This window comes from Myotis nattereri, assembly GCF_964212035.1.
Source record: "Myotis nattereri genome assembly, chromosome: 15".
In the NCBI taxonomy this organism is placed as follows: domain Eukaryota; kingdom Metazoa; phylum Chordata; class Mammalia; order Chiroptera; family Vespertilionidae; genus Myotis; species Myotis nattereri.
The window spans coordinates 49,969,027-49,996,794 of NC_138090.1; the positions used below are offsets into that span (position 1 = coordinate 49,969,027).

The window sequence follows — 27,768 nt, forward strand, 5'->3', positions numbered from 1 at the left end:
CCAGCCACAGGTTAGCTGCACTCGCGGTCACCGCCTCGGGGTTTAGCAGAGCCTTTTCTTTGTGACTTTGAGAAGTCGCCTGACTTCTCTTGAGCTTGTTTTCCCATCTGTCAATTGAGAAGCATTAACCAACGTTTGGGTGTAGCATGGTGGTTAAGGGCAGAAGTTCTGGCCCTCGCTGGTTTGGCTCAGTGGATAGAGCGTGGGCCGGAGGAGGTTCGACTCCAGTATCCTCCGGTGAGGATTAACAATGAATGAATGAATAAATGAATGAATAGCTTCCTGCTGAAATAATAATTTAAAAAAAGCAGAATTTTTGAAGTTAGGTTTAGTGGGATCCGAGTTCTTGCTTTGCCACTTGCCGGCTCCGTCACTTTCTGCAACTAACAACCCTCTTTCTAAGCTTCGGTTTACCTCACCTGCAAGATGAAGATCTTAATAGCATCAATTCCAAAGGGGAGTTGTAAGGAATCACATGAGATCATGCCGGTAAAGCGCTTAGCACAGCTCCTGGCATACACCGGGCACTCAGTGAATGATCATTATTACGGACCGTACTGCCCACACCTCCCCGGTGGGTGAGAGCCTGGGAGAGTGCCTGGTACGCGGTCGGCGTTCGACAAAAGTGAATTCTCTCTCCGGTCTCTGCTGCCCGCCAGCTCCCCGGGGACCCAGGCATTCCGGCCTCCAGTCGGCCCCCCCACGCGGGCCCTCACAAAGGCCCCCATTCATCTTCCCTTACAAAGCGACCCATTCACCCGGGTCCCTTGGGCCTACCGCCCCCAGCCGCCCCCCGCGCCTCGCCATTGGTCTAACGCGCTGCCCGTCAGGCCTCGCGTCCCGCCCACAACCGCGCCGCCAGACTCCGAACTCCGGCGCGGTTCTTTTCCCACGGCTGGCACACTCCGGAAACTTCTGATTGGCTTCGCTCGCCAGCTGCTTCTCTTGATTGGGTGGCTCGGCGCCCCCATGGGCGGGGCCGTAGCCTGCCGCAGCGGGCTCCGATTGGCCTCTTCTGCGCTCGTGTGGGCGGGGCTTTCCTGACGGGCCCGCCCCTCTTTCTCCTCAGGCCGAAGCCTCGGGACGGCCCTGGAAGCCGGTGAGTGGCCGGGGTTCACTGCCCGCCGGCGGCGGCGGAGTCGGGCTGGACCCGGGAGGCTGGGCCTCGGGGCTGCGAACGGGCCCCGGAGGCCTGGGCAAGTGGCAGGGCAGGAGCGGCGACGGGGACACTCACCTTGTGCTCTGCGGGACTGCGGCGGGGGGTGGAGGGGGGGACGGCGGCGCTGGGCGACTCTTCTCCCCGCCCCCTCCCTCCCCCCCAACGCGAGTTCCTACTGTGTGCACGGCCGGGTCGGGGTCCTCGCCGGCGGCCCCGGGCCTGTTCCGTAGACGGGGAAACTGAGGCTCGCTTTGGGACCTGGAACCCTTGAATACCTGAGTCATCGCCGGCAGTGCCCGCCCCCAGAAGACAGTGTCTCCGTTTTCACTTGTAAAAACTGCGGACCCGAAACCGGGGTCGGGGCTGGCCGAGGCAGAGCGGTGGGGAAAGACATCTGTAAAAGCGCCTACCATGCACGGGGGCTGGCTTTTATTTTCTTGTAACTAAATAACGCCCCTTAGTCATAACTCCAAGTGGGCTAGAGTGTACCCATTTCACAGAGGGGCAAACCGAGGCTGGACAGAGCTGGTGACTGCAAGGGGCCGGCGTTGAGGGTAACACTTGGGAGGCCGACCGTGTGCTGGGTGCCTTAGCCTTCGCCACCCCGCAGTCGTCCCCTGAGGAAGCCTGCGGGGCCCTGTGGCTTGCGGGGAGGCGGGGGGGGGGGGCGGCGCGGGGAGCCGGCTGGAGGGGGTTACCAAATGAGAGGAGAAAATGAGCCTCTTTGAGGACCCAATACTACACGTCTCCCCCCCCCCCAAACCCTTTAGATTAGAATGGCAGAAAAGGACCTGGGCTTGAACCCAACTCTCCTTGCTCCTGTCGGTCTGACCTTGAGCGCTTTACCTCGGTTTCCCCATCGGAGAAGTAGAGGTGGTCATGGTCCCCATCTCATTTAAAAAAAATTTTTTTTGAGATCATTCTCGGAGTTGAAGCTCGGAGAGCTGTTCTAAGAGCAGAAAACACCAGGCACATAGTAGGTGCGCTGGCCCCTATGGAGCCCCCATTTCACCCATGAGGAGACGAGCTCCGCAGGACAGGGAGCCACGTTTTGTCGTCTTCTTGGGTTTTGTCGTCCGCTTCTCCTCTGCAGACAAATTTCCAGGGCCGGGGACACCGAGGCTCAGAGAGATTAAGCGAGGTCCCGAGGCTGGGCTCTTTCTCCCATGGCGTTTTTATGTATTTCTCTGGGCGTAATTGATAGAGAGGAACGTCGAGGCCCAAAAAGCTGGAGCGGGATTCGAACCCTGGAGTGGCCAGCCCTCTCCGCCGCGGGCGCCTGACCTTTACCCGCGGGAAGGAGGGGGCCCCTGGCGCCGTCGCTGCCGCCGCGGCCGCCCACCTGGCCACTGGCTCATCCCGCCTCCCCCACCCCCCGGTCCAGGGCCCTGCTCCAGGACCCGCCCCCTTCCCCAGCCCGGCAGGTGCCGGTGACATCAGAGCCCGGCTCCCTCCTGGTGACGCGACGTGGCCCCGCCCCGCGCTGGACCGCCGAGGGAGCCTCACCTGAGAGCTCTGAAAGGGACTCGGGATTCCCGCGCCCCCGCCCCGTCTTCCCGCTTCCCGCTTCCCGCACCGGCCGGCCGGCGCCCCCAGGTAGTGCCGAGGATCCGCGGGGTAAGCGGGGGCGGCGATCGCACGCTTGGGTCTCAGGGAAATGTGGGTTGGGTGCCGGAATCCTGGTTCGGAGGAGGGGGGTGGGGGGCCTGGACTCCTGGGTCTGAGGGAGGAGGGGCTGGGAGCCTGGACCCCTGGGTCTGAAGGAAGAGGGGGCTGGGGGCCTGGACTCCTGGGTTTGAGGAAGGGGTGGGAGGCCTGGACTCCTGGGTCTGAGGGAGGAGGGGCTGGGAGCCTGGACCCCTGGGTCTGAGGGAGGAGGGACTGGGGGCCTGGACCCCTGGGTCTGAGGGAGGAGGGACTGGGGGCCTGGACCCCTGGGTCTGAGGGAGGAGGGACTGGGGGCCTGGACCCCTGGGTCTGAGGGAGGAGGGGGCTGGGGGCCTGGACCCCTGGGTCTGAGGGAGGAGGGGTGGGGGGCCTGGACCCCTGGGTCTGAGGGAGGAGTGGCGGGGGGCCTGGACCCCTGGGTCTGAGGGAGGAGGGGCTGGGGGCCTGGACCCCTGGGTCTGAGGGAGGAGGGGTGGGGGGCCTGGACCCCTGGGTCTGAGGGAGGAGTGGCGGGGGGCCTGGACCCCTGGGTCTGAGGGAGGAGGGGCTGGGGGCCTGGACCCCTGGGTCTGAGGGAGGAGGGGCTGGGGGCCTGGACCCCTGGGTCTGAGGGAGGAGGGGCTGGGGGCCTGGACCCCTGGGTCTGAGGGAGGAGGGGCTGGGGGCCTGGACCCCTGGGTCTGAGGGAGGAGGGGCTGAGATCCCAGGTTTCTGGGTCTGGGGGAGGAGGGGCTCCTGAATACTAGCATTCTGCTGAGGTCAGAGGCTGGATGCCAAGGGCCCCAACCCTTGCCCCAGGGGCGGATCCCTGGCTCCTTTTCCTTTCCTAGCCCGGCCGCTCTGCCCCTCCCAGTTGCAGGTGCTTTCACCTGCCCTGGTGACAGTAATGAGCCCGGGCAGAGGCGTTCCTGCCGGCAAAAAAGGGTGGGGCTGCCGGAGGGGCTCGGGCTGAGGCCTGCAGCCACGCCTGGCCGGGCTGTCAGAATCAGCCCCAGGCATCCTCACCTCTGTCCCCCCTCCCCCGCCCCGGGTAGTGAGGTGAGGGGCCCTGGACTTCTGGGGCTAAGGGAGGAGGGGGCTGAGGGTTTAGATTTCTTGGTCCTGGGTGACGAGGGTGCCGGGAGCCTGGACTCCTGGCTCTAGGGACTGAAAATACAGGCCTGGGTCATTGCAAAAACTCCCAAACCCTTCCTGGTCAAAGGCCGAGGGCTGGAGAGGAAGTGGGTGAGGCGGGGTGGCGTGAAGGTGGGGGTAAAGTCCCAGGGATGGGCTGGGCCACGGGTGGAACGGGGCCACCCTGGAGGCCTGGGCTGAGCCTTGGCAATTTGGGGCCTGGGAGGTGGAGAAACGCCATCCGCTGGTGGTGGGACCCTGTTTGAGTGCAGGGGGGCCCCGGGTTTGAGGCCCCAGAGCTTCGGGAGCAAGCATAGCCGTGGGCGGGGACTGCGGGTGCTGGGCGGGCAGGAGAGGCGAGGGCCTGGGAGGCAGTGGGCCAGGGGCAAAGGCTCTGCAGGAAAGAGGAGAGAGCCTGACGGAGGACCAGATCTGGGGGTGCCTCCAGAGGTGCTGGGTGTTTGAAGGGACTTCTCCAGGGGTACGTTGGAGGCGGTGCCCTGGAGGGCGGAGGCAGAAGCACCAAGGTGGGGGAGACAAATGTTCCTGTGACTGGGGCGGGGGGGGGGGGGGGGGAGCAATGCAGATGCCTGAGGCAGCGGAAAAGAATAGACTGCAGCGGTTCTCAACCTGTGGGTCGCGACCCCTTTGGGGGTCGAACGACCCTTTCACAGGGGTTGCCTAAGACCATCGGAAAACACATATATAATGACATATTGTTTTTGTGATGAATCACTAGGCTGTAATTATGTTCAATTTGTAACAAATGACATTGGGGGTCACCACAGCATGAGGAGCTGTATGAAAGGGGCGCGGCATTAGGAAGGTTGAGAACCATTGGAATGGAGGCTCCTTCTTCAGGAGGAGGGCGCATCGAGTGACGGGAGCGTGTTTTTGCTGATGGTGCTTAGTTCCGGAATTGCTGTGTTCTGTTCGCCACTGGTCTGTGACCCCTCGGAGGGCGCCGAGGGACCTAGCTCGTTTGGGCACATCCAGCGCTTCCCTTATTGCTCAGTTGGGTTGTGACCATCTGAGACTAGACCCGGATCACCAGGAGCTCCTCAAGGCTTCGCCCGACTGGTCTCAGGGCCCCCAGACTCCTTGGCCTAGGGCAGTGGCCGGCAAACTGCGGCTCGCGAGCCACACGCGGCTCTTTGGCCCCTTGAGTGTGGCTCTTCCACAAAATACCGACTTCTGCGCATGGGCCACGAAGTTTCAACTGCACTATACGTGCGTGCCCGCGCGTGGTATTTTGTGGAAGAGCCACACTCAAGGGGCCAAAGAGCCGCATGTGGCTCGTGAGCCACAGTTTGCCGGCCACTGGCCTAGGGAATGAATGGGGCCAGTCTCCCCATTGTACAGAGAAGGAAGGCGCTGTTAACTGAGGTGGAGTTTCGAGTCTGTTCTGCGGGCATGGGGCAGACCAGAGGTGTAGCCTGGGTACCTGGGACACAGACATCAGATTGACACCCTTCCAGGGCTCCCAGCTAAGAGGTCAAGTTCTTCGTCGTGACCTGCCCTGGCCCGCTTCTCCCCCAGTCTTACCTCACCTCCCACCCTCTCCCCCTCCATAACTAGACTCCAGCCTCCCTGGCCTCTCGCAATGCCAGACATACAGGTCACTCCTGCCCCAGGGCCTTTGCACGGGCTGCTCTCCCAGCCTGGCATGCTTTCCTCCTGACATTCCCATGACTTGCTCCCTTCATTCCCCCTGAGGTCTATGTTCAAATGCCACATCAGAGAGACCTGCCCCGGCCTCTCTTCCAATTAAAAACTGCAGCACCTCTCAATCCTAGCATCCACCGTTCCCTGCCTTATTTCCCCCTGGGCATTTCTCATTATTTAACATACTATATAATTATTTATCTTTTTATCTGTCTCCTGGGATTGCAGCAGCATCATTCAATAGAAACATAATGCAAGCCAAATGTATAATTTAAAATTTTCTAGTAGCATCATTAAACTTTTTTTAAAACTAAAAATTAATGTTAGCTCTGACCAGGCGGTTCAGTTGGTTGAGGCATTGTCCCTTACACTGAGAAGTGGCAGGTTCTATTCCCGGTCAGAAGACATACCCAGGTTTGGGGTTCAACCGATCAATGTTTCTCTCTCTCTCTCCTCCTTTCCTCTCTCTAAAATCAATAAACATATCTTGGGGGAGGATCCCCCCCCATTGATTTTTAGAGAGAGTGGAAGGGAGCCGGGAGGGGGAGAGAGAGGGAGAGAGAGAAGCATCAATGTGACTGAGACACACCGATTGGTTGCGTTCCAATCCCACCTCGACTGGGAGGCGGGGATTGGACCTGCAACCTAAGTACGTGCCCTTTACTGGGAATCGAACCCAGGACCCTCTGGTAACCACTGAGTCACATGGGCCAGGGCTTGGGTGAGGAATTTTTTTTAAGTAAAAATTAATGTTAAAGGTATATTTTTTAAATACTCAATATGTCCAAAATATTATTGCAGTATGTCATCAGCTAGGAATCTGGTATATATGGTATATTCATATAACCCCATCTCCGTTTGGATTCTCCCTTTCAAGTGCCCCGTAGCCACATGGGGCCATTTATATTTAAATTTAATTAAAGTTGAATACAATTAAAAATTTATTTCCTCAGTCCCACTTGCCGCATTTCATGTGCCCAGTGGCCACATGGTGCGGTGGCTTCGTATTGGACAGCTCAGGGCTAGAATGTAAACGCTTTATAAAGTCAGGGGTCTTTTTCTGGCATGTTCGTTGCCACATGACCAGAGTCTTGAACAGTGCCTGGCTCACAGGCTGACTTATTCTATAGTTATTGAATACATGAATGAACGAATGAATGAATGGATGGATGAAGAGGTGAATAAATGAACTAAGAGGTCTGTGGACCCATTTTACAGAAGTATAAAAAGAGGTCCGATGAACAAAGACAGTGGGGACTGCCTGGGGGGAGACTTAAGGGGGGTTGGAGCCCCATATGACCTCCATCCTCTTCTCTTCCCCTGCAGACCATGGCAGCAGTGACCATGACGGTGCCCGGGCGGAAGGCGCCCCCCAGGACGGGCCCGGTGCCCGAGGCGGCCCAGCCCTACCTGTTCACAGCCCAGGGGCCAAGCTTGGGTGCCGGGCCTGGGGGCTTGGCCACCTCCCCGGAGTGGACCGCGCGGCGCCTGGTGTGGGTGCCTTCGGAGCTGCACGGGTTCGAGGCGGCGGTGCTGCGAGATGAGGGCGAGGAAGAGGCCGAGGTGGAGCTGGCGGAGAGCGGACGGCGGCTGCGGCTGCCGCGGGACCAGGTCCAGCGCATGAACCCGCCCAAGTTCAGCAAAGCCGAGGACATGGCCGAGCTGACCTGCCTCAACGAGGCCTCGGTGCTGCACAACCTCCGCGAGCGCTACTACTCCGGCCTCATCTACGTGAGTGCCCCCTGCCCGGCGGCGCATGGCTGGGGCGGGAGCTGGCGGCAGCGCCCTGCCTTGAATGAACGTGGGGCTGGCTGTGCATAATCTTTATCCCACGCCCTGTGACCATGCCCAACCTTAGTTGCCAAATTATAAATTATTGGGGTTACCAGGACTTCCTCGGACCCCAGTGGGGGTGCCCCAGGATTTGTATGGTAGACGTATCTTATTATTTCCCTAAAGTAGAAAGAATTCTGAATTCTCCCCTGGAGTGGGCACCCAGCGTGCTCCGAGAAATGGAAGTGGGTCTCTAATGATAACTAGAACCACTGAGTATGGAAAAACACTACGTGCCTGCCATACATGAATTCATCTCCTCTTCCTCACACGGGTAGAGTCTGTTATCGTCCCCATTTTATCTAAAAGGGAACCGAGGCCCAGAGAAATTTAATACAATACAAGCTAACATTTATTCATTTATTTATTTAGGAAGAGAGAGGGAGTGATAGAAATATCAATGATGAGCCCTAGGTGGTTTGGCTCAATGGATAGAGCGTTGGCCTGTGGACTGAAGGGTCCCAGGTTCGATTCCGGCCAAGGGCACATGCCTGGGTTGCAGGTTTGATCCCCAGGAGGGGGCGTGCAGGAGGCAGCCAGTCGATGATTCTCTCTCATCATTGATGTTTCTATCTCTCTCCGCCTCTCCCTTCCTCTCTAAAGTCAATAAAATATATTTTTTTTAAAAAAGAAAATAAAATATCAATGATGAGAGAGAATCGTCGATTGGCTGCCTCCTGCAAGCCCACGCCGGGGAATGGAACCAGAATCCCTAGGTTCATGGGTCAACACTCAACCACTAAGCAATACCGGCTGGGCATAAACTATCATTTATTAAGCATATACGAGGCTCTCTAAAATATATTATCTCATGGGGGTGGCTGAAAAAAAATTAGGGTAGCAGATTGTAATGACATATACTTCGAGGAGATAAAAACTGATGAACACACACAGCTTACATAAAAACATGCATATTGTCTCAATACGTCTTCACAATTATAAAGCATTTATAAAGAAACTGAAGCACAGAAAGATCAAGTTCCTTGACCAAGGTTACCCAGTTGGACACGGTGGCCCTGAGTGGTCCAGTTCTAGGCTCTACCATTTTGCCAGGTTGCCTCTGAGATTAAGACGGGATCGAGGAGCCCTGCCCGAGGTTGCTCAGTGGTTAGAGCCTCACCTGGCACACCAAAAGGCCCAGGGTTTGATTCCCGGTCAAGGGTGCATACCTGGGTGGTAGGTTTGATCCCCTGTCTGGGTGCATGCAAGAAGCAACCCATTGATGTGTCTCTCTCACATCGATGTTTCCTCTCTTTCCCTTCAACTCTCTCTAAAATTCAATGGAGCCCAGCTGGCATGGCTCAGTGCTTGAGTGTCAACCTATGAACCAAGAGGTCAGGGTTCGATTCCCAGTCAGGGCACATGCCTGGGTTGTGGGCTCGATCCCCAATAGGGGGTATGCGGGAGGCAGCCGATCAATGATTCTCTCTCATCATTGATGTTTCTATCTCTCTCTTCCTCTCCCTTCCTCTCTGAAATCAATAAAAAATATATATACATATTTTTAAAATATATTTTATTGATTTCAGAGAGGAAGGGCGAGGGACAGAGAGTCAGAAACATCAATGAGAGAGAAACATCGATCAGCTGCCTCCTGCACACCTCCTACTGGGGATGTACCCGCAACCGAGGTACATGCCTTTGACGAGGAATCGAACCTGGGACCCTTGAGTCATCCACTGAGCCAAACCGTCTAGGGCTAAAAATATATTTTTTAAAAAATCAATGGAAAAAATATCCTCAGGTGAGGAGTAGCAAACAAACAAACTGAAAGACAGGATCGGCCATAGCGAGGAGGACTGCGGCAGGGCAGTCTCTGTTAACAAAGCATTTCATGTCTCACGTTATGTAATCTTCACAGCAAACAGACGAACGAGGGCAGCGGTTCCTAGCCCTGCCTTCACATTAGGATCACCTGGGGAATTTTTTATTTTTTTAAATACCCACACCCGAGTCCCACTCCAACCCATTACACCCAGGCTCTCGGGGGGTGTGGCGGGGTATTTGGCATTTTTAATAAGCTTCCAGGGCAGTTTTAAAGGGCAGCCAGAGCGTTGTTCAGAGCAAACAGGATTAGAGAGACTGACAAGGAATGTCGAGAATAATAGTGAAGAATAATCATGGTGGGTGGCTAGCAAATATTGACCGAGCACTTACGCGGTGCCAAGGACTGTTCCGAGGGCTGTGTGGGGGTTATCAGCTCGCCTCTGTCGCCTGATGTTCAGGAATGTTGAGTGTCTCGGGTCCCGGGTCACACACACATGATGGAGTCCTGCCAGGATTTGAACCCGGACAGCTGGCCCCGGAGTTAATTCTCCAAACACCAGCTTGGAGGGCTGGGGTCTCACTGCTTTGCTCTTTTAAAGTGGCCACACCGAAGAAATCATCAAAATGCCTAGCTAAGCCCTAGCCCAGCGGTTCTCAACCTGTGGGTCGCGACCCCTTTGGCGGACGAACGACCCTTTCACAGGGGTCGCCTAAGACCATCCTGCATATCAGATATTTACATGACGATTCATAACAGTAGCAACATGACAGTTATGAAATAGCAACGAAAATAATGTTATGGTTGGGTCACAACATGAGAAACTGTATTTAAAGGGCCAGAAGGTTGAGAACCACTGCCCTAGCCAGTTTGGCTCAGTGGATAGAGCGTCAGCCTGCAGACTCAAGGGTCCCAGGTTCGATTCTGGTCAAGGGCACATGCTCGGGTTGTGAGCTCGGTCCCCAGTGCGGGGTATGCAGGAGGCAGCCGATCAATGATTCCCTTTCATCATTGATGTTTCTATCTCTCTCTTCCCTCTCTTCCTCTCAGAAATCAATAAAAAATTTTTTAAAAAATGCCTAGCTAAAAGCCTAAAAGGCAAAGTGCTAGTTTTATATTTTAAAAAAGCTACAAAAACTCAATGAGAATAATACATTTTTTTCAATAAATGATGCGATATATAAAAATATGAAAATGAATAAACTGGCTCCAATATCCACCCTCGTAAGGGTCACAAAACACAAGATTCGATTTTTTAAAATTATATATATTTTTATCGATTTCAGAGAGGAAGGGAGAAGGAGAGAGAGACAGAAACATCAATGATGAGAGAGAATCATTGATCAGCTGCCTCCTGCAAACCCCACACTAGGGATTGAGCCCACAACCTGGACATGTGCCCTGACCGGGAATCGAACCGTGGTCTCTTGGTTCATAGGTCAATGCTCAGTCACTGAGCCATGCTGGCCGGGCAAGATTAGATATTTTTATGAGTTTTGACTCCTGATTGGGAAGGAGGAGACCAAGGCTGGGAGGGGCCAGTGGTTGGCTCAGGGCCCCTCAGCTTGTGGTGGCAGATGTGGATTTGAATTGGGGGCTCTCTGATCCTGGATGGGGTTGGCACCTTCCCCAGGCTGCACTGGCCTCTTCCGATTCCTCACGCGCCTTTGTAGGCCCTGGGAAGGGGGCCTCTGCCCCAGCCACTGCCCTGCTCACCAAAGGCAGGGAGATCGGAGAGACACCCACAACACCCAGCCACCCTTTGCCTCTTTTTGTTGTTAATCCTCACCCGAGGATATTTTTCCATTGATTTTAGATAGAGTGGAAGGAGGGAGGGAGGGAGATACACAGATGTGAGAGACACATTGCAATTGGTTGCCTCCTGCACATGCCAGACCAGGGCTGGGGGGTCTAACCTGCAACCCAGGTACATGCCCCTGACTGGGAATTGGACCCTGGACCCTTCAGTGCTCAGGCCAACATCCTAACCACGTAGAGGCACCGGCCTGGGCCACCTTTGCCTCTTAATAAATACTCTGAACTCTCTCAGTAGCCTGGTAAGGTATCTGCTGGCACCCCCATTCTTCCAGTGGGGAAATTGAGCTTTAGAGAGGGGCCAGGACGTGGACGAAGCCCCAGGGCTAGTAACAGGCTAAACTGGGACTTGAACCCAGGTCATCTGACTCCAAACACCACGTCCTGTCTACTGCAGTAGGAAGACCATTGGGAAAGTTCAGGGGAAAACAAATGGTGAGGCCTGAGCTACGATTGTGGCCCAGGAACCAGAGAGCTGGGGCCTGACAAGGGGAAGTGAAACGAAAGGTTCCAGAAGCCCAGATGGGAAGTGAGTTGGGCCTGGGGGTGAGGGGATTAAGGGAGATAATGATTTCCCATTGGGTGCTATTGTAAACTTCCTTCCCGTATGCTCTTGTTGACCCCTCTCTACATACGGCTGTGAGGTAGGGATTCTCCCCCCTCCTCCCACAGCTTGGAGAGGAGAAGCCATTGGCCCAGCAGAAGTTAACAGCTAACGTATCATGCACATTTGGTCTTCTGGGGCCCATGCTCGGCTCTGTGCGTGCAACATGAATTCGTGGGTGGCTCCCAGCATCCCTATATGGGGGCACTGTTCCCGGCCCCATTTGAGGAGAAAATGAGACTCAGCAAGGGCAAGGTGGATGTTAGCTGGATGTCAGCAGTGCAGTGTGCCCAGCCGGCGTGGCTCAGTGGTTGAGCGTCATCCTATGAACCTGGAGGTCACAGTTCGATTCCCGGTCAGGGCACATCCCTGGGTTGCAGGCTCGATCCCCCGTGTGGGGCGTGCAGGAGGCAGCTGATCAATGATTCTCTTTCATCATTCATGTTTCTATCTCTCTCTCCCTCTCCTTTCCTCTCTGAAATCAGTTTAAAAAAATTTTTTTTAATTAAAAAAAAGAAGTGCAGTGCAAGCTGTGGCCTGCTTGTTAAGCCCAGGCCTTGCTTAATACATATCTGCTGACAGGCCACTGGTGATGGGGAGGTAGTGTTTCCCAGTGGAAAGTAGGGCTTCTGGGGCCCCAGAAATCCGGTTTCTGCCTCTAAGAGTCACTCAGGGTCACCGTCCTTGACTGGGACGCTTGGGGCAGGGAGGGCACCTGTCTGTTGAATACTCCTGGTGCTCCCTGCTCTGTGGGACACCGGGAGGTGCATTGTGGGCCTTCACTTTTATGTATGTATTTATTTAATATATTTTTATTGATTTCAGAGAGGAAGGGAGAGGGAGAAAGAGAGAAACATCAATGATGTGAGAGAATCATTGATCGGCTGCCTCCTGCACGCCCCCTACTGGGGATCCAGCACGCAGCCTTGACTGGAATGGAACCCGGGACCCTTCAGTCCGCAGGCGGATGCTTTATCCACTGAGCCACACCAGCTAGGGCTGGGCCTTTACTTTTAGAGTCCTTCTAGGACTCGGTGGTGGTGTGAAAAGTCCCATTTTCCAGGAGTGGAGACTGAGGCTCCGCGAGGGCACACCCCTTGTGTGAAGTCACACAGCTAGACACCCCCGGGGCCGAGCGAGCGCCTAGCTCCCAGGTGGATGGGTAAGAGCGTCCCAGGGTAATAGTGCGAGTGCTTTATGGGCCCCGCCTTGGGCCGGCTGGTTTTTACTCATTATCTCCCTTAATCCCTGCAGACTCTGTAATGAAGTGGGGAGTGTCACCCCAGTTTCTCAAGGGGGAAACCGAGACTGGGGAGAGTCTCGGGCTGAGAAGAGGTGGAGGCGGGAGCTGGGCCCCCTCGGGGCTGCCTTCAGGGCCCCCAGTGCTGGGACAGCCACTCCAGACCCGTCCGGACAGTCTTCCCCTCCTGCTCTCTGGGCGCAGCAGCCTCTGCCCTTTGGCCCTGGCCTTGGCAGCCGGCTCAGGTTCCTGTTGAGGTGTCACCCAGGCGACAAGGTGTGGCTGGCAGGATGGGGCTGGGGTGGGAGGGTGGCGTGGGGAGTGGGTTCGTCCGCCAGCCAGGAGTGGGGGCCGGGGCGCCAGCAGCCATGAGATACCCTCCCAGGGAATGTGGTCCGGCCGCCCCGCCCTCGGAGAGCCCGGGAGCTCCCCGAGCACCCAGCAAACCGGTTGCTCTGCTCCTGGCTGGCCACCCACCCTCCGCCTGTGAAAAGCCTGGCACCTGGGAGCCGGGCAGCTTGTGGTGGCCACACCCTGCGCTGCTGGAGCAGCACAAGCTGTCAGGGAGTTGAAAGCAGCCCTGTTACTAACCAACTAAGTAACCGGCCAGCCAGCTAACTAGCTGCTTAGCTGTCTGAGTGGCTAACTGGTTTAGTAGTTAACTAGCTAAGCCACTAAGCGGCTAATTTTCTGGCTAGCTCAGCTAGTTAGCTCTCTGGGTTAGTGTAGCCAGGTAACTAGCTAGCTCTCTCGTTGTCTAACTACCTCTATCAGTCCTGAGTGCCTGTTGTCTACCTGGGGCCCGGAGGGAGCTGGAGCAGTTCTCAAACCGCCCCAGGGTCCCGAATCCAGGCCCAATGGGTGTGTGCACATATTCAGGAAGTCTGTGAACATGAATGCCAAAAAAAAAAAAAAAAAAAAATTAAAGAAGATTACATCTTAATTTCCATGCACCTGGATCCTGAATTCTAGCATTTCCTCCAATAAGAGTGAACCCCAAGTTTGAGTATAATAGACAATCTACACTATACCTGTTTTATGCAGCAACATACTTATTGTTTTTAAAAATTTTTTTTATTGATTTCAGAGAGGAAGGGAGAGGGAGGGAGAGAAACATCAGTGATGAGAATCATTGATCGGCTGCCTCCTGCAGGCACCACATTGGGGATCGAGTCTGCAACCCGGGCATGTGCCCTGACTGGAAATTGAACCGTGACCTCCTGGTTCATAGGTCGATGCTTAACCACTGAGCTACGCTGGCTGGGCTAGGCAGCAACATACTGAGATGTCACGTTTTTATGCTCACATTATAAATTTGCATTTAATCATAGGTAACACTTATTTGGTTATATAATCTAATTTGTGTAAGCAAGACCCATGAGTCTGTATTAACAGAAACCGCAGAATATGTTTCAGTCGAGGCTGAGATTGTGATCACCCTTTCCCAGATATGTGTGTATTCAGGCACATACACAAAAACATCCTGCCCCCCCCCTTCCCCCCTGCCCCGTGCCATGCTAACACTCCCGCCTGGTTTCCTGTCCCTTGATAATGTTTCCGAGATCACTCCATCCCCGTTCGCCGAGAGCATCATAGAACCATGTACAGACACGTATCCAGGTCGTTGCCGTGTGAAGAATGCTGCGGCAGAGGAGTTTGCACGGGGCCCTTTCAGGCGTGTGAGTCCAGGCAGTGACAGGCTGTGACCCACAACTGGCCGGCTGCAAAGCCCACCTTCTCTCTCTGGGTGAATCCTTGCCCATGCAGCCCCTCCGTGCAATTTGGAAAGATTCTTTCCCACCGGCCGCCTGACAATGTTTGTAACATGTTCAAAGCCGACATTGCCCGGCGGGTGTGGCTCGGTAGTTGAGCATCAGCTCATGCACCCAGAAGTCCCTGGTTCGATTCCCCGTCAGGGCACATGCCAGGGTGGTCGGCTCGGCCCCCAGTCAGGGGCGTGCAGGAGGCAGCCGATGGATGGTTCTCTCTCATTGATGTTTCTATCTCTCTCTCCCTCTCCTTCCTTCTCTCTCTCAAAAAAATTAATAAATCAATAAAAAATATTTTTAAAAAATTTGACATTGCCCTGGCTGGTTTGGCTCAGTGGATAGAGCATTGGCCTGCGGACTGAAGGGTCCCAGGTTTGATTCGGGTCAAGGACATGTACCTTGGTTGCAGGCATATCCCCAGTAGGGGTTATGCAGGAGGCAGCTGATCGATGTTTCTCTCTCATCGATGTTTCTAACTTTCTATCCCTCTCCCTTCCTCTCTGTAAAAAAATCAGTAAAATATACTTTTTAAAAAAATTGACATTGTCACTGTGAATGGCAGCCCCTTTGAGGGATGTCGTGCAGTGGGCAGCCCGCCCACCCGGCTGTCCATGGCGGTCCCGCGCTGCCCCCAGGCCGGGCGGCGGGCAGGAGCTGAGTCCTCTTCCTTCTCGTCCGCTGCAGACGTACTCGGGCCTGTTCTGTGTGGTCATCAACCCGTACAAGCAGCTCCCCATCTACACGGAGGCGATTGTGGAGATGTACCGGGGCAAGAAGCGCCACGAAGTGCCGCCCCACGTGTACGCTGTGACGGAGGGGGCCTACCGCAGCATGCTCCAGGGTGAGTGTGGGCCGGGCGCGGGATCTCAGCCTCTGCGGCTTCTTGTGGGGCAGAAGGAGACACAGTGGTGGGCGGGCCTCTGAGTCCCGCTGACAGGCCCCTTTTTCATCGGCCTCCGTGGCCACCCCTTCTCGCAACAAGCACCGTTTGGGAGTCACGTGGGCCAGGGTTCTGCCAAAATGTCTCTTGAGACAGTGATTCTCAGAGCACTCATCCGCTCACCGTCTCTGCTGCTGGTGGGATCTGCATGGACATGGGTGGAGAGCAGCCCCTTACGTGATGGGCAGATGGGGTTGCCGGACCGCTGGGCAGGTTGTGCACTGCACAGGGGTGTCTGTTAAAGGGGCCGCCGTTCGTCCCACGCCAATGTGAATCAGTCCTGGCGAAATTACACGGCCCACACACAATGTGCTCATTCCTTATTTACTATACATCACCTATTTTATTTTATTTTTTGTTAATCCTCACTCGAGGATCTTTTTTCCATTGATTTTGAGAGAGAGAGTGGAAGAGAGGGAGAGAGGGAGAGAGAGAGACATTGATGTGAGAGAGGCACATTGACTGGTGCTTCCCATGCACCCTGACCAGGGCCAGGATCAAACCTGTAACCCAGATACAAGGCCTTATGCAGGAATCGAACCTACAGCGCTTTGGTGCGTGGGCTGACGCTCTAACTATTGAGCAACACCAGCCAGCGCTATCATCTACCAGTATTTTAATAAATATTTTGTATGTATTAAGATACATATTAAATATTTTAAAATGTATACCTTTCAATCATATGACATAGAAGAGTATGCAGCAGTATATGTGTATTGTATGTATTATACTTACATCATTTAATAAATGCTATGTGTATTAGCATTTATTAGGGTGTATTATAATGATATATTTATGTCGTAGCACGCAGCGGCTCTCAGCGTGCCGTGTCACCAGCAGCAGCAGCAGCACCTGCTGAGTCAGAAACTGGGGGGAGGCTCAGCAGACAGTGTTTAATGAGACCCCCAGGCTCCTTCTGCAGACCCTGAAGCAGGCGGCGGGTGTAATGGACGATCTAGAATGCGCCTGTTTCATGCAGTAGGACGAGTTTAGATGTCACGTTTTTATATTCGCGTTATACATGTATCCTTCACCCTTGGTGACACATGTTTACATAGTCTAATTTGTTATACATTTATTTGTATAATTTTCAGCTCTTATTATATCCCACTTATTATTATACCTTAGGGATAAATGTACAATAAAGTAAGGGTGAGTGCCTACTTCGCGCCAAGCACATTTCGTGGATTAGCACGTTTAACCTCATAGCAACCCCATGAAGCAGGTGAGCTCATCTCCCTGGCTTCCAGGTGGGGAAACTGAGGCACAGTCCTTGCCCCCACTGGTGGCTGAGGTAGGATTTGAACCCAAGCTCCCTGACTCTAGCCTCCCTGGGGTCCAGGATGCCCCTCTCATGTCTTTGGATCTCACATGGCACAGGGTAGGGGCTCAAATTGATGTTTGATGAATGAATGCCATGCTATTCAGTTGGAGTTTGTTGTCTCCTCAGGTGAGTAAACTGAGGCTCGGAGAGGGGCAGCTGCTTTTCCAGGGACACACAGAAAGCAGGAGTTGGGTGTGGTATTAGAATCCAGGGTGTCGCACATCAAAACCCAAGCCTTCCCTTATCCTCCAGGAATTATTTTGATTAGGGAGTGGCCAGCATAAGGGGCCTGGGGTCCTGCAGGAGAGACCCTCCCAAGTGACATGTTCTCCTCTCTCCCCTACAGATCGTGAGGATCAGTCCATTCTCTGCACGTGAGTAGTCCTGAGGGCTTCCTGGTGGAGGTGGTCCCAGCTGGGTGTGGCTCTCCTTGGAGCGGAATCATTGCTGACCCCTCTTGCTTCCCCTTGTTCCCCCCACAGTGGGGAGTCCGGAGCCGGGAAGACAGAAAACACCAAGAAGGTCATCCAGTACCTCGCCCACGTGGCATCGTCACCGAAGGGCAGGAAGGAGCCGGGCGTACCGGTAAGTGCCCTGCTCTAGAGCCTGCCACCTGCAGTGCCCCCTCCATCTCAGGCTCAGCTTCCCCCATAATTCCCTATCTTCCTCAGGGGGGCCATCGTTGTGGGTCTTCTCCTGGCTTCCCATGCTGCTTGAGCACCCACTGTGTGCCTAATAGATTGCTGGGAGCCGTGGCAGGTGGGAAAGAAATGCAAGGGCCAGTTGCTGGCCTTTGGAACAGTATCGGGCACATAGTAGGTGCTTACATTCCTGAGCACCCACTGTGTGTCAGGCCTAATTCAGATACCTGCAGTGCCCTTGTTGGCTTTATAAGCGGGCATTTATATAGCGCTTGTCCCTGTGCTCACATTAATTTAACGCTCCAGGGACGTGGGTGGGGTGTTGTTTCCCTGTGTCAAAATGAGAAACCGAAGAAAGGGCTGGAGGAGGTCACACACTCAGCAAGGGCTAGAGTGGATTCAGACCCAGGCATGTGGTCCCCCCAGGCCACCCGGCTCCACCCGCCCAGTTTCCCCTTGTCGCTCTCCTGCCCTGCCCACTGCCTGAGACCACCAGCTCACTTGTGTGTCTGTCCACGTTTCATGTGCTGTGTCCTGATCCATGTCCCGGTCCGTGTCTCGTGTCCCGTGACTTCCTCAGGCTTCCACCGGCACCATGTCTTATGTGAGTAGCAGGGAATCACCTCGAGTCATGATGCCACCCAGGTCACCCCAAACTACAGTCTTTCTGACACACAGGGCCCAAGGCATTGACGGTTATACCTGCTAGGGAGTCACAACTGCTGCTTATGGTGGTCCTACTAGGTGCACACCAGGCCCTGCACTGTCACTTAATGCAACCCTGCTACGTACACACAGCCCCCCGCTCCCACTGTGTACACACACCTAGGGCCCGTGCTGTCATTTAATGTGGTCCTACTGTGTGTACAGACCCAGTCTGAATTGCTACTTATATTAGCTCTAAGGAGTGTGCAGACTGGCCACAAATATCAACATGAAATAACTCAGAGACCAAAAGTACCATTTATTGCCGATCTGCTAAATGTTTGTAGATGGGGCCCTTAGACACCATGAATTCACACAACCCAGAGACACACACTGCCATGTACAGTTCCTCGGCTCAGGCTGGTCTCTGAGGGCTCTCAAGGAAATTAAAGAAATAGGCCACGCCCTAGAGAGCCTGGCTAGGAAGGAGGAAAAGAAAATTGACATTTATTGAGCACCTACTATGTTCCTGGCTCTGACACCAAGGGGCTGTGGGGAAGTTCAGAGTCAGAGCCCCCACCCACAGGGAAGGAAACTGCCGTTTCTTGAATGCCTACAATGTGCCAGTTGGAGGCACTTTATGTACAGATGGTATAGATTTTTCCTCAATCATTTCACAAGTAATGCATGCGTACGTATTCCCTGTAACAACAGCAAAAGCAGATCAAGTGGAATTCCTTTCTTCCTGTCAGTGCCTCTTCCTTGGAGTGGCTTACACTGTTGACAGTTTGGTGTGTATCCTTGCAGACCTTTCTCTAAATGTTTACAAACATATATACATACCTGTAGAATCGGGAGTCTTGTTTTGGGTGGGGTTTTTTTCCCCTCAATTTATTTATTTATTCTTTTTTTTATTTTATTGATTTCAGAGAGGGATAGAGAGATATAAACATCAGTGATGAGAGAGAATCATTCATTGGCTGCCTCCTGCCTGCCCCCTACTTGGGGGGGATCGAGCCGGCAACCCAGGCATGTGTCCTTGGCTGGAATCGAACCTGGGACCCTTTAGTCCACAGGCCGACACTCTATCCACTGAGTCAAACCAGCTAGGGCTTAATTTGTTGTGTGGTTGTTTGTTTGTTTTTTTTTATCAGTGGGATTACATTGTAGGTACTGTCCTGCAGGGTTTTGTTTTGTTTTGTTTGCTTTGTTTCCACTCAACAATATGTCTTGGAGATGGTTGCTAGTTCCCCTCACCGTAGATTGACAGCACCACCCGGATGCAGGGAGGTGGGCACACACCCAGACACACAAAAGGCCCCCCCCCCCACATTCGGTCAGCTGCAGCACAGACCCCCATCTCCTGCCCCCTTCTCACTGAGGTGCCCCCCTCCCAGGGTGAGCTGGAGCGGCAGCTTCTTCAGGCCAACCCCATCCTGGAGGCCTTCGGCAACGCCAAGACGGTGAAGAATGACAACTCCTCCCGATTTGTGAGTGCAGGGAGCGCGCTGCCTGGATGCCTGGCGCCAAACAGCAGCTGGGCATGAGGGGGGGGGGGGGTCGGGGTGTGGGGGGGTGCAAGATGTGTGAGTCGGCCGAAGGGGGAGGGGCTGGGGGCCTGGGTCCCGAGGAAAGAAGTCAAAGGAGCCTGGACCTTGGATTCCCCAGGGAGCCCCCACTGAGACCCCGTGATTGGGGCGGGGTTCAGGTGCAGGGAGAGAAAGACAAGAGGCAGGCCTGGCTCCGGGAGGGGTGGGTGTGGGTGAGGGCTGCTCTTCAGACCCTCAGCTAAGCCCCCACGTGCTTACCTCCCAGGGCAAGTTCATCCGCATCAACTTCGACGTCGCCGGGTACATCGTGGGCGCCAACATCGAGACCTGTATCCTTCCCGGCCTGGGGGCCTGGGGGAGGCGCTGGGGATCTCACCGCTTCCAGGGAACAGGCTTCTGTCTACACGCACAGGAAGCCCTGGCTCCCCGCTGCGCAGAAACCGTGCCTCAGTCTCCCCCTCAGTGGAAAGGGAAGGATCACAGAACCTCAGGAAAGGACAGAGACGGCATCTCTATGTGGAGGGAGGAGGGGAGGGGCTCCCGCTGCGTTTAGGGGAAGGCGGGCACAGCCCCGCTGGGGGGCGGTGGGTCGGGGTCCCCAGCACCATCTCCGGGTTCGGTGACCCACTCGGAGGACTCACAGGCCTGGGCACACAGTCACGCTCACGCCCTGGTTCATCACGGCGGAAGGACACCGCACAGTTAGCCAGGGAAGCAGCCCGGCTTCCAGACCCCTCTCCCGGGGCCGCCACAGGGGCACGCGCGTCCCCCATACGCGCGTCCCCCAGCAGAGAGAGGGGCCAGGAAGCTCGTCAGAGGCGCGGCGCCCAGGGTTTTATTGGGGGCAGGTCCCCAGTCAGCACCCCCTGCCCGGAACATGCCCATCCCAGCTCCCAAGGGAACGCAGATGCCAGCAGAAGCCCCGTTGTTTGGGAGAGTTTAGGGCCGGCTCAGGGAGCCCCGCCCGAAACCCAGGCTCCCGCACACCAGCCAGGGGCAGCCGCAGGCGCGCAGGGGCCTCAGGCCTGCTGTGTCTGCCCGGTTCTGTGTCAGGCCTGCACGCGCCGCAGGAATTTACAAGCTAAAACAGGGGCCCCAAGTGCAGATGGAACAAGGCGCCGAGCTGGGCTCCAGTCCAGCTCTGCTGTTTTGAGGCTGTTGGGACCCTGGGCACATGATGAGACCTCTCTGTGCCTCAGTTTCCTTCCATAGAAGGGGAAGGATCACAGAACCTGCCCCAGAAGGGTTTAGAGAACAGCGTGGGTCAGATTCTCAGCACTGCGCCCACCACATAGTAAGCAGTCAATAATGAGCTCTAGTTATTAAAAGTAAATTAATATTATTTTAATCCTCACCTGAAGATATGTTTTTGTTGATTTTGAGAGAGAGAGAGAGAGAGAGAGAGAGAGAGAGAGAAACATTGATCGGTTGCCACCTGGACAGGAAAAGCCCCATCCGGGAATGAAACCCACAACCTAGGCATGTGCCCTGACCAGGAATCGAACCCAAAATCTTTTGGTTTGTGAGACGACGCTCCAACTAATTGAGCCACCCAGCCAGGACTTGATGTTAATATCCCTGATTCATAATCATTCATCACCATGTTAACGGCATTAATAAGAAACTGCATCCCTGCCCAGCTGGCGTGGCTCCGTGGTTGAGCGTCAACCTATGAACCAGGAGGTCACGGTTCGATTCCCAGTCTGGGTTTTGGGCTTGATCCCCAGTGATTTCACCATGTCTGTCTCTCAGCCCCCCTCTCTGAGCCCGCGAGTCGGGTGCCGTCATCACCCCGTGTAACAGGAGGGAACTGAGGCTGGGGCTCTCTGCATCCAGGGTCACATGGGTCGTGTACGCTTCCCCCACCCTCCCTGCCCTGTGCGACCCTCCCCCCTGCGGCTCCCCGTTTCCCAGGGGTTGGTGACCCCAGGGTTTAAGTCAAAGGACAGCCCGTGTTAACGACTGTCACGCAACATACGTGTCCGTGGGCCATGCACAGGGGATACAGAGGGGTGAAAGAGTTGTTGGGCGTTTTATTTACCCTGAGGTGTGTCGCCGATTGTTAGTATGTGCACGAGTCACATGGCTTTCCTAGAGGGGAGGAGCCAGTAGCCCCGATATCCGTGCAGGGAAACTGAGGCTGGGAGGGTACTGATGGCAGGAGATGTTCTTACTGTAACTCGTCTACCCTCCCAGCGACTCGTTGGTGGGTGTTGTGATCAAGCCCCTTTCACAGATGAGGAAACTGAGGCACAGGGTTTCAGTGACGTCGTGCTCAAGTCCGCTCAGCCAGTCAGTGGCAGGGCCCCGGGCGGGGCTGGGAAGGGCTCCACAGCCTTACGGGATAGCAGGGGGGCTGAGGGGATCGAGGGGGCTGGGCGGGGTCCGCTCAACCCTCTTCTGCGGCACCTTGACTCCTCCACCCAGATCTGCTGGAGAAGTCGCGGGCCATCCGCCAGGCCAAGGACGAGTGCAGCTTCCACATCTTCTACCAGCTGCTGGGCGGCGCCAGCGAGCAGCTCAAGGGTCTGTGTTGCTGCTGGGCCCCAGCAGGAGGCGTGGGAGGAGGAAGGGGGGGGCCCTGGTGCCTGTCCGGCTCCTGCTGGGCAGTGGATGCTGCCGCCTCCTGGATCCCGCGGCCCCTGGTTCCTGTGGCCTCACGACTTGTGCCCACAGAGTCCCGCCACCCGCCCTGGCCCCCGCTGCCCTCTGGCCCTGCTGCCTCCCGGGTCTTGATCACACTGGCCCGGTGGCCACGTGGCTCCTGCTCACGCTCATGTCTCTCTGCTCACTCCAGCGGGTGTGACTCCAGCTTTGCTGTGTCCTCTCCTCCCGTGGTCCTGGCCTGGGCGGCTTCCCAGCTCTCCTTGCTCTGCTGCTGCCTGAGGTTCTCCTGCCTCTCGCTCCTGCTCCTCCCGCCACTCCTCCCGCTCCTGCTCCTCCTGCCGGTGGCTACGACAGCAGCCCCCACTGTCCCCGCTGCCTGCTGTTCGAGGCTCCTCTCATTCTGGCTCCTGCCCCCCTCCCGGCCCCCCCTCACCCAGGCTCCCGCTTACGGTGGCTTCTGAGCCACACGCCCTCTGCTGCTGCCCCTGCCATGGCTTCTGCTAACTCGGCGCCCCTCGGGCCTGTTGCTTCTGCCGACCAGCGGCTCCTGCCTGCTCTGGGCAACCCCGGCACAGGAGAATCCCTATGGGAGGAGGGAAGACTAATGGTCTAAGACGTGCTAAGTAAGCACCCACTCCACCCCCCGTCCAAACCGGGCCCGTGAGGAAAGGCTCCTCCCTCGTTTCACCGAGGAGGAGACCGAGGGTCCCAGTGGGGAAGGGCCTGCCTGGGGTGGCCTCCGAGGAAGCTGGGATGTGAGTCGACCTCCACCGTTCGCCCTTGACCTCGGCCCCCACTCCTTCCCCTGCAGCCGACCTCCTCCTGGAGCCTTGCTCCCACTACCGCTTCCTCACCAACGGGCCCGCGTCCTCCCCCGGCCAGGAGCGCGAGCTCTTCCAGGAGACGCTGGAGTCCCTGCGTGTCCTGGGGTTCACCCACGAGGAGATCACCTGTGAGTGTGCCCTGGGCCCGCGAAGGGTGGGGTGGGCTCTGCATGGGCAGGCAGGGCGGGTGGGGGGGAGGGCTGGTCATTCATTCCGTGGATTATTCGCTCGAGCGTTTATTGAGCAAGTACTGTGTGCACACTGGGTATGAGACCGATAAGCATTCCTGCCTCCGGGAGACTGGCTAAAGGAGAACTACAGTCCAGATAAATCAGGAATTCTGTGCTCTCCCAGAAGGCGATGAATGCCAGGGAGGAAAATAGAACCAGGGATGGAGCGGGGAAGAGGGGACAGCTTTAAGTGGGGAATCAGGAGGGGCCCACGGAGATGGTGAGCAAAGGCCTGGGGAAGCTCAGGGGGTGAGCATTGGTGATATCAGGGAAGAGCATTTCAGGCAGGGGAGCCGCCTGTGCAAAGGCCCTGGGGCAGGGAAGGCATGGCATGTTTGAGGGATGAGACTTCCATCTACTATGTGATAGAAGGGAGTGAGGGATGGAGCTGCAGAGGCAGGTGGGGCCTCAAATTCCAGCCTGAGGAGGGGCTGGGGCTTGTCCTGGGGGCCCTGGGGAGCCTTGGAGAGCTCAGGGCAGGCCAGGGCAGCTCTGGGCCGTGCGGAGGATGGACGGAGGTCAGGAGGAGGCGGAGGCGAGGGTGCAGGGAAAATGGTGTTGTTCCGGGTGTGGGATACTCAGATCGTCACCTTGTGTGATGCTGGTTTGCCCCTGAGCTTGTCACCAAACAGTGTGTTTTGACCCTAGTCCAGCTGCAGTGCTGTATTCGCTCACTAGGCCACCGTAACAAAGGACCCCACCCCGAGCCCCTCAAACGGCAGGAATGGGTTTGTGTCACGTTGTGGCGTCCGGGAGACCAGGCGTGGGCAGGGTCGGCTGGTCCTGGGAGAATCTGTCCCCCGCCCCTCCCCTCTCTTCTGGTGGTTTCCTGGCAACCTGCCCAGCTCCTGCGCCTGTAGGAGCGTCACCTGATCTGCCTGTGTTCACATGGCACTCTCCCCGTGCGCACACCTGTGCGTGCAACTTCCGCCTGGTGTGAGGACGCCCACCCCGTCCCACTGGATTAGGGGCCCAGTGCGACCTCGTCTTAGCTGCCGTGATGACACCTGCCATGACCCCACACCCAGATGCGGCCACATTCTGAGGGGCCCTGGGGTTAGGGCTTCAGCATACCTTTGTGGGGAGGGCATGATTCCTCCCATAGCAAGCACATAGAGGTGCACCTCCGCCATGTTCCGGCGGCGCCTGAGGTTCGGTGGTTTGGGTGGCCTGTGGTTTTTTTCACCGAGGAAAGACCCTGATTTCCTCATTCTCCTCTGGTCCCTGGCGCTGCGGGAGGCCCCGGGAGCCAGGGTTGGTGGCTCCAGGGCCCAACTGGGAGGGCTGCAGACCGAGAGCCAGCTTGGCCGCCTCCCGGGGCCCATTGACACAGGTCGCTGGCCTCCCCTGCCGCATTTCCCAATCGCTGTTGCACAACGCCCGCCTGCCCGTCTCCGCTCGCCTCCCTGGGCAGCTGGCAAACAGATTCAGATGGTGGGGGCCTGGGCCGCCTGCCTGGCCCCTCAGGTTCCGCCTGACCTCCTGACACATGTCACCTCAAATAACCCTCCCGGCCCAACGAATGGCACGCAGCGACAGGTGAATAGGCCAAAGGTCGCCCTGGGAAAACCAAGTCTCCTAACCCCCCCACCTCCACCCCCCTGCCACCTGAATTTCACACCATTAAGCTTCCTGCTTCTCCTTGTAGAAATATTTCAGATAACTTAGAAAAGATGCACATATTTTTCCCGTGATGACAGGCATTCTCTAGCCGAGGGCTGGTGCTCAGCTGAGCTGGTGATTCAACTGTTAAGATGCTTCTCCACCGATTTAAAATGTCCCCCACAGCCTTGCTCCAGGTGGGCCCTGCCCCCTGACCTTCCTCCCAAGACACCTGAGATGCCCGACCAGCAGGTGAAAACCACCTGGCACGTCAGCCCCACGTCGGGTCCCAGGGTTAGGCAGCTCATCACCCAGTGATCGGGGGCTTTGCTCCCCGCTTTTCCCACCAAACGGTGCATTTTGGCCATCATTGTGTTTTAGTCCCTGTGGGCGAAATCCAGTCCTTTTCTGTGGCTGCGTAAGTTTTCATTGTTTATAATATACTAGAGACCTGGTGCATGAAATCCATGCACAGTTAGGGTCCCTAGGCCTGGCCGGCGATCAGGGTCGATCTGTGGGGCGACTGGCAGGGCAGTCGAGGGCCCCCGGTGGCACCTGCCTTGGCTGGCCTGGGACATGCAGGCTGGGGGCAGCTCCTGCATTGAGCGTCTGCCCCCTGGTGGTGAGTGTATGTCATAGCGACTGGTCATTCCACCTGTCAGTCTATTTGCCTATTAGGATTTTATTATATAGGATATTTTTTAACCCTCACCTGAGGATATGTGTTTACTGATTTTTAGAGAGAGAGAGAAAGAGAGAGAGAAACATCCATGTGCGAGAGAAACATTGGTTAGTTGCCTCCCATACCCGCTCTGCCTGGGGATTGAACCGGCAACCTTTTGGTGTATGGGATGATGCTCCAACCAACCGAGCCACTGGGCCAGGGCAGCTTTCACTGTTTAGATGAACCATGAGTCTTTTTTCCAAACCCTGTTCCTGGGAGGTAGACCCTTGGGGTGACTACCTCCCATTGCTATTGGACGACCAAAAAGAATGCCCTGAATATCCTTGTCCCTCGTCTTCCTGCTCATGTGAGAACAGGCCTGTAGGTTCAGTTCTTAGAGGAGATAGGGGGGACTCAGGGAGAGGTGCAGGCTTTGTTTTTATCCTGTTTACATGTTTACCAGCCTTAGTGAGATGTGATTAACCTACCCAGCCGTTCACCTAGTTCATTGGTCGGCAAACTGCGGCTCGAGAGCCACATGCGGCTCTTTGGCGCCTTGAGTGTGGCTCTTCCACAAAATACCACATGCGGGCGCGCACATACAGTGCGATTGAAACTTCGTGGCCCATGCGCAGCAGAAGTCCGTATTTTGTGGAAGAGCCACACTCAAGAGGCCAAAGAGCCGCATGTGGCTCTCGAGCCGCAGTTTGCCGACCACTGACCTATTTCAAGGGCACAAGCCTGTGGCTTTCATTGCGTTCGCAGAGGTGTGCGTCCATCACCACCAACGATGTGAGACATTTTCCATGGCCCAAGGAGATAACTTTCGCCCTTTGCCGTCACCCTCCCGTTTCCTCCGCCAGCCCCCGGCAGCCACTCACCGGCTTCCCGACTGCGGATTTGCTTATCCTGGGCTGGTCCTGTCAGTGGGATCATAGAGGCCCCCTGTGCCTGGCTTGTCACTCAGCATGAGTTTCCCCGTGCACCCATGAGGTAGCCTGTATCAGCGTCGCTCCTTTTTATTGCTGAATAGTTTTGATTTTCTTTTTATTATGGGAAATTTCAAACACGTGTGCAAGTAGAGCAGAGGGTGATGACCCCTGGGCACCTGGCATCAGGACCAACAAGTACCCACTTGTGGGTTTTTGGGTTTCACCTCTGACCTCCCCCCACCTTCTGTTAATTTTAATTGTAGAGAATCAACCTCATCGCGGACCAGTAGGTGGCGCTAGTTCCCACTCCCCGTGCCTGCTCGCTGGCTCTCTGGCTCGCACAGCCTTTGTGAGTTTGTTGGTAGATTTTGTGTTTCACTTATAAGGAGTGGAGCCAGCGGGTCACCTTTTCATAGACTGTTCTTTTGACAAAAGGAGACAGAGGTCCAGGGACATGGGGCATCTGCCTGGGACTCACCCCACTGTGGCTGCAAGGCCAGCCCCAGGTCCTTCCCAGAGAGGCAGGTGGGTACCTCTGGGTTGCCCTCCGGACGCCCAGGGCAGCCTGCTGTAGGTGTGCTATGTGGTCGACTCAAATGCCGAGCGCAGCTTTGCTGTGGGAAGCCAGAGGGTTCTGAAATGCTGGCCAAATCTACATAAAATTCTGAACAAAAGTAACAACAGTCTTTCCTCCGATTACACAGTCCCCCCCCACCCCCCCCGGAAAATTCACTGTGCATTCAAACCAGATGCTTATGTGTTTATACGTAAAACAGGAGGGATTCTTGTCAGATCACTGCAAACCATTACTTCACAGATGTGACTGCCCAATGGGACATTTAGGAGTCACACGGGATGTGGGCAATTTTTTTTTTTAATATGTTCTTATTGATTTCAGACAGGAAGGGAGAAAGAGAGATAGAAACATCAATGATGAGAGAGAATCATGGATCAGCTGCACCCTGCACGCCCCCTACTGGGGATCGAGCCCGCAACCCGGTCATGTGCCCTTGACCAGAGTCAAACCTGGGACCCTTCTGTCTGCTGGCCAACGCTCTATCCACTGAGCCAAACCGGCTGGGGCTGATGTGGGCGATTCTTTGCAGTAAGAGGGGCGTCTGCCTTGTCCCCACCTGCCCACTCCCTGGGACACCCAGAAACACTCCACTCCTTGCCTC

General features: G+C 55.7%; 1 protein-coding gene across 2 annotated transcripts in view; it reads left to right on the forward strand.

The window, feature by feature from the left end:
- Positions 1 to 1,086: 1,086 nt before the first annotated feature.
- The window catches only part of MYH14 (myosin heavy chain 14), an 83,424-nt gene continuing 56,742 nt past the window's right edge, over positions 1,087 to 27,768 (forward strand). The window contains exons 1-10 of one of the 2 annotated variants that reach the window (XM_081106754.1): positions 1,087 to 1,099; positions 6,932 to 7,336; positions 15,316 to 15,472; positions 17,242 to 17,269; positions 17,378 to 17,480; positions 18,117 to 18,140; positions 19,579 to 19,671; positions 19,997 to 20,060; positions 22,159 to 22,257; positions 23,150 to 23,290. In XM_081106754.1, coding sequence (XP_080962880.1) covers positions 6,935 to 7,336; positions 15,316 to 15,472; positions 17,242 to 17,269; positions 17,378 to 17,480; positions 18,117 to 18,140; positions 19,579 to 19,671; positions 19,997 to 20,060; positions 22,159 to 22,257; positions 23,150 to 23,290 — 1,111 coding nt within the window. In that variant the 5' untranslated portion in view covers positions 1,087 to 1,099; positions 6,932 to 6,934. Of the gene's footprint in view, positions 1,100 to 6,931; positions 7,337 to 15,315; positions 15,473 to 17,241; positions 17,270 to 17,377; positions 17,481 to 18,116; positions 18,141 to 19,578; positions 19,672 to 19,996; positions 20,061 to 22,158; positions 22,258 to 23,149; positions 23,291 to 27,768 lie in introns of those variants that run through there. The other variant, XM_081106753.1, reaches the window with a different exon arrangement.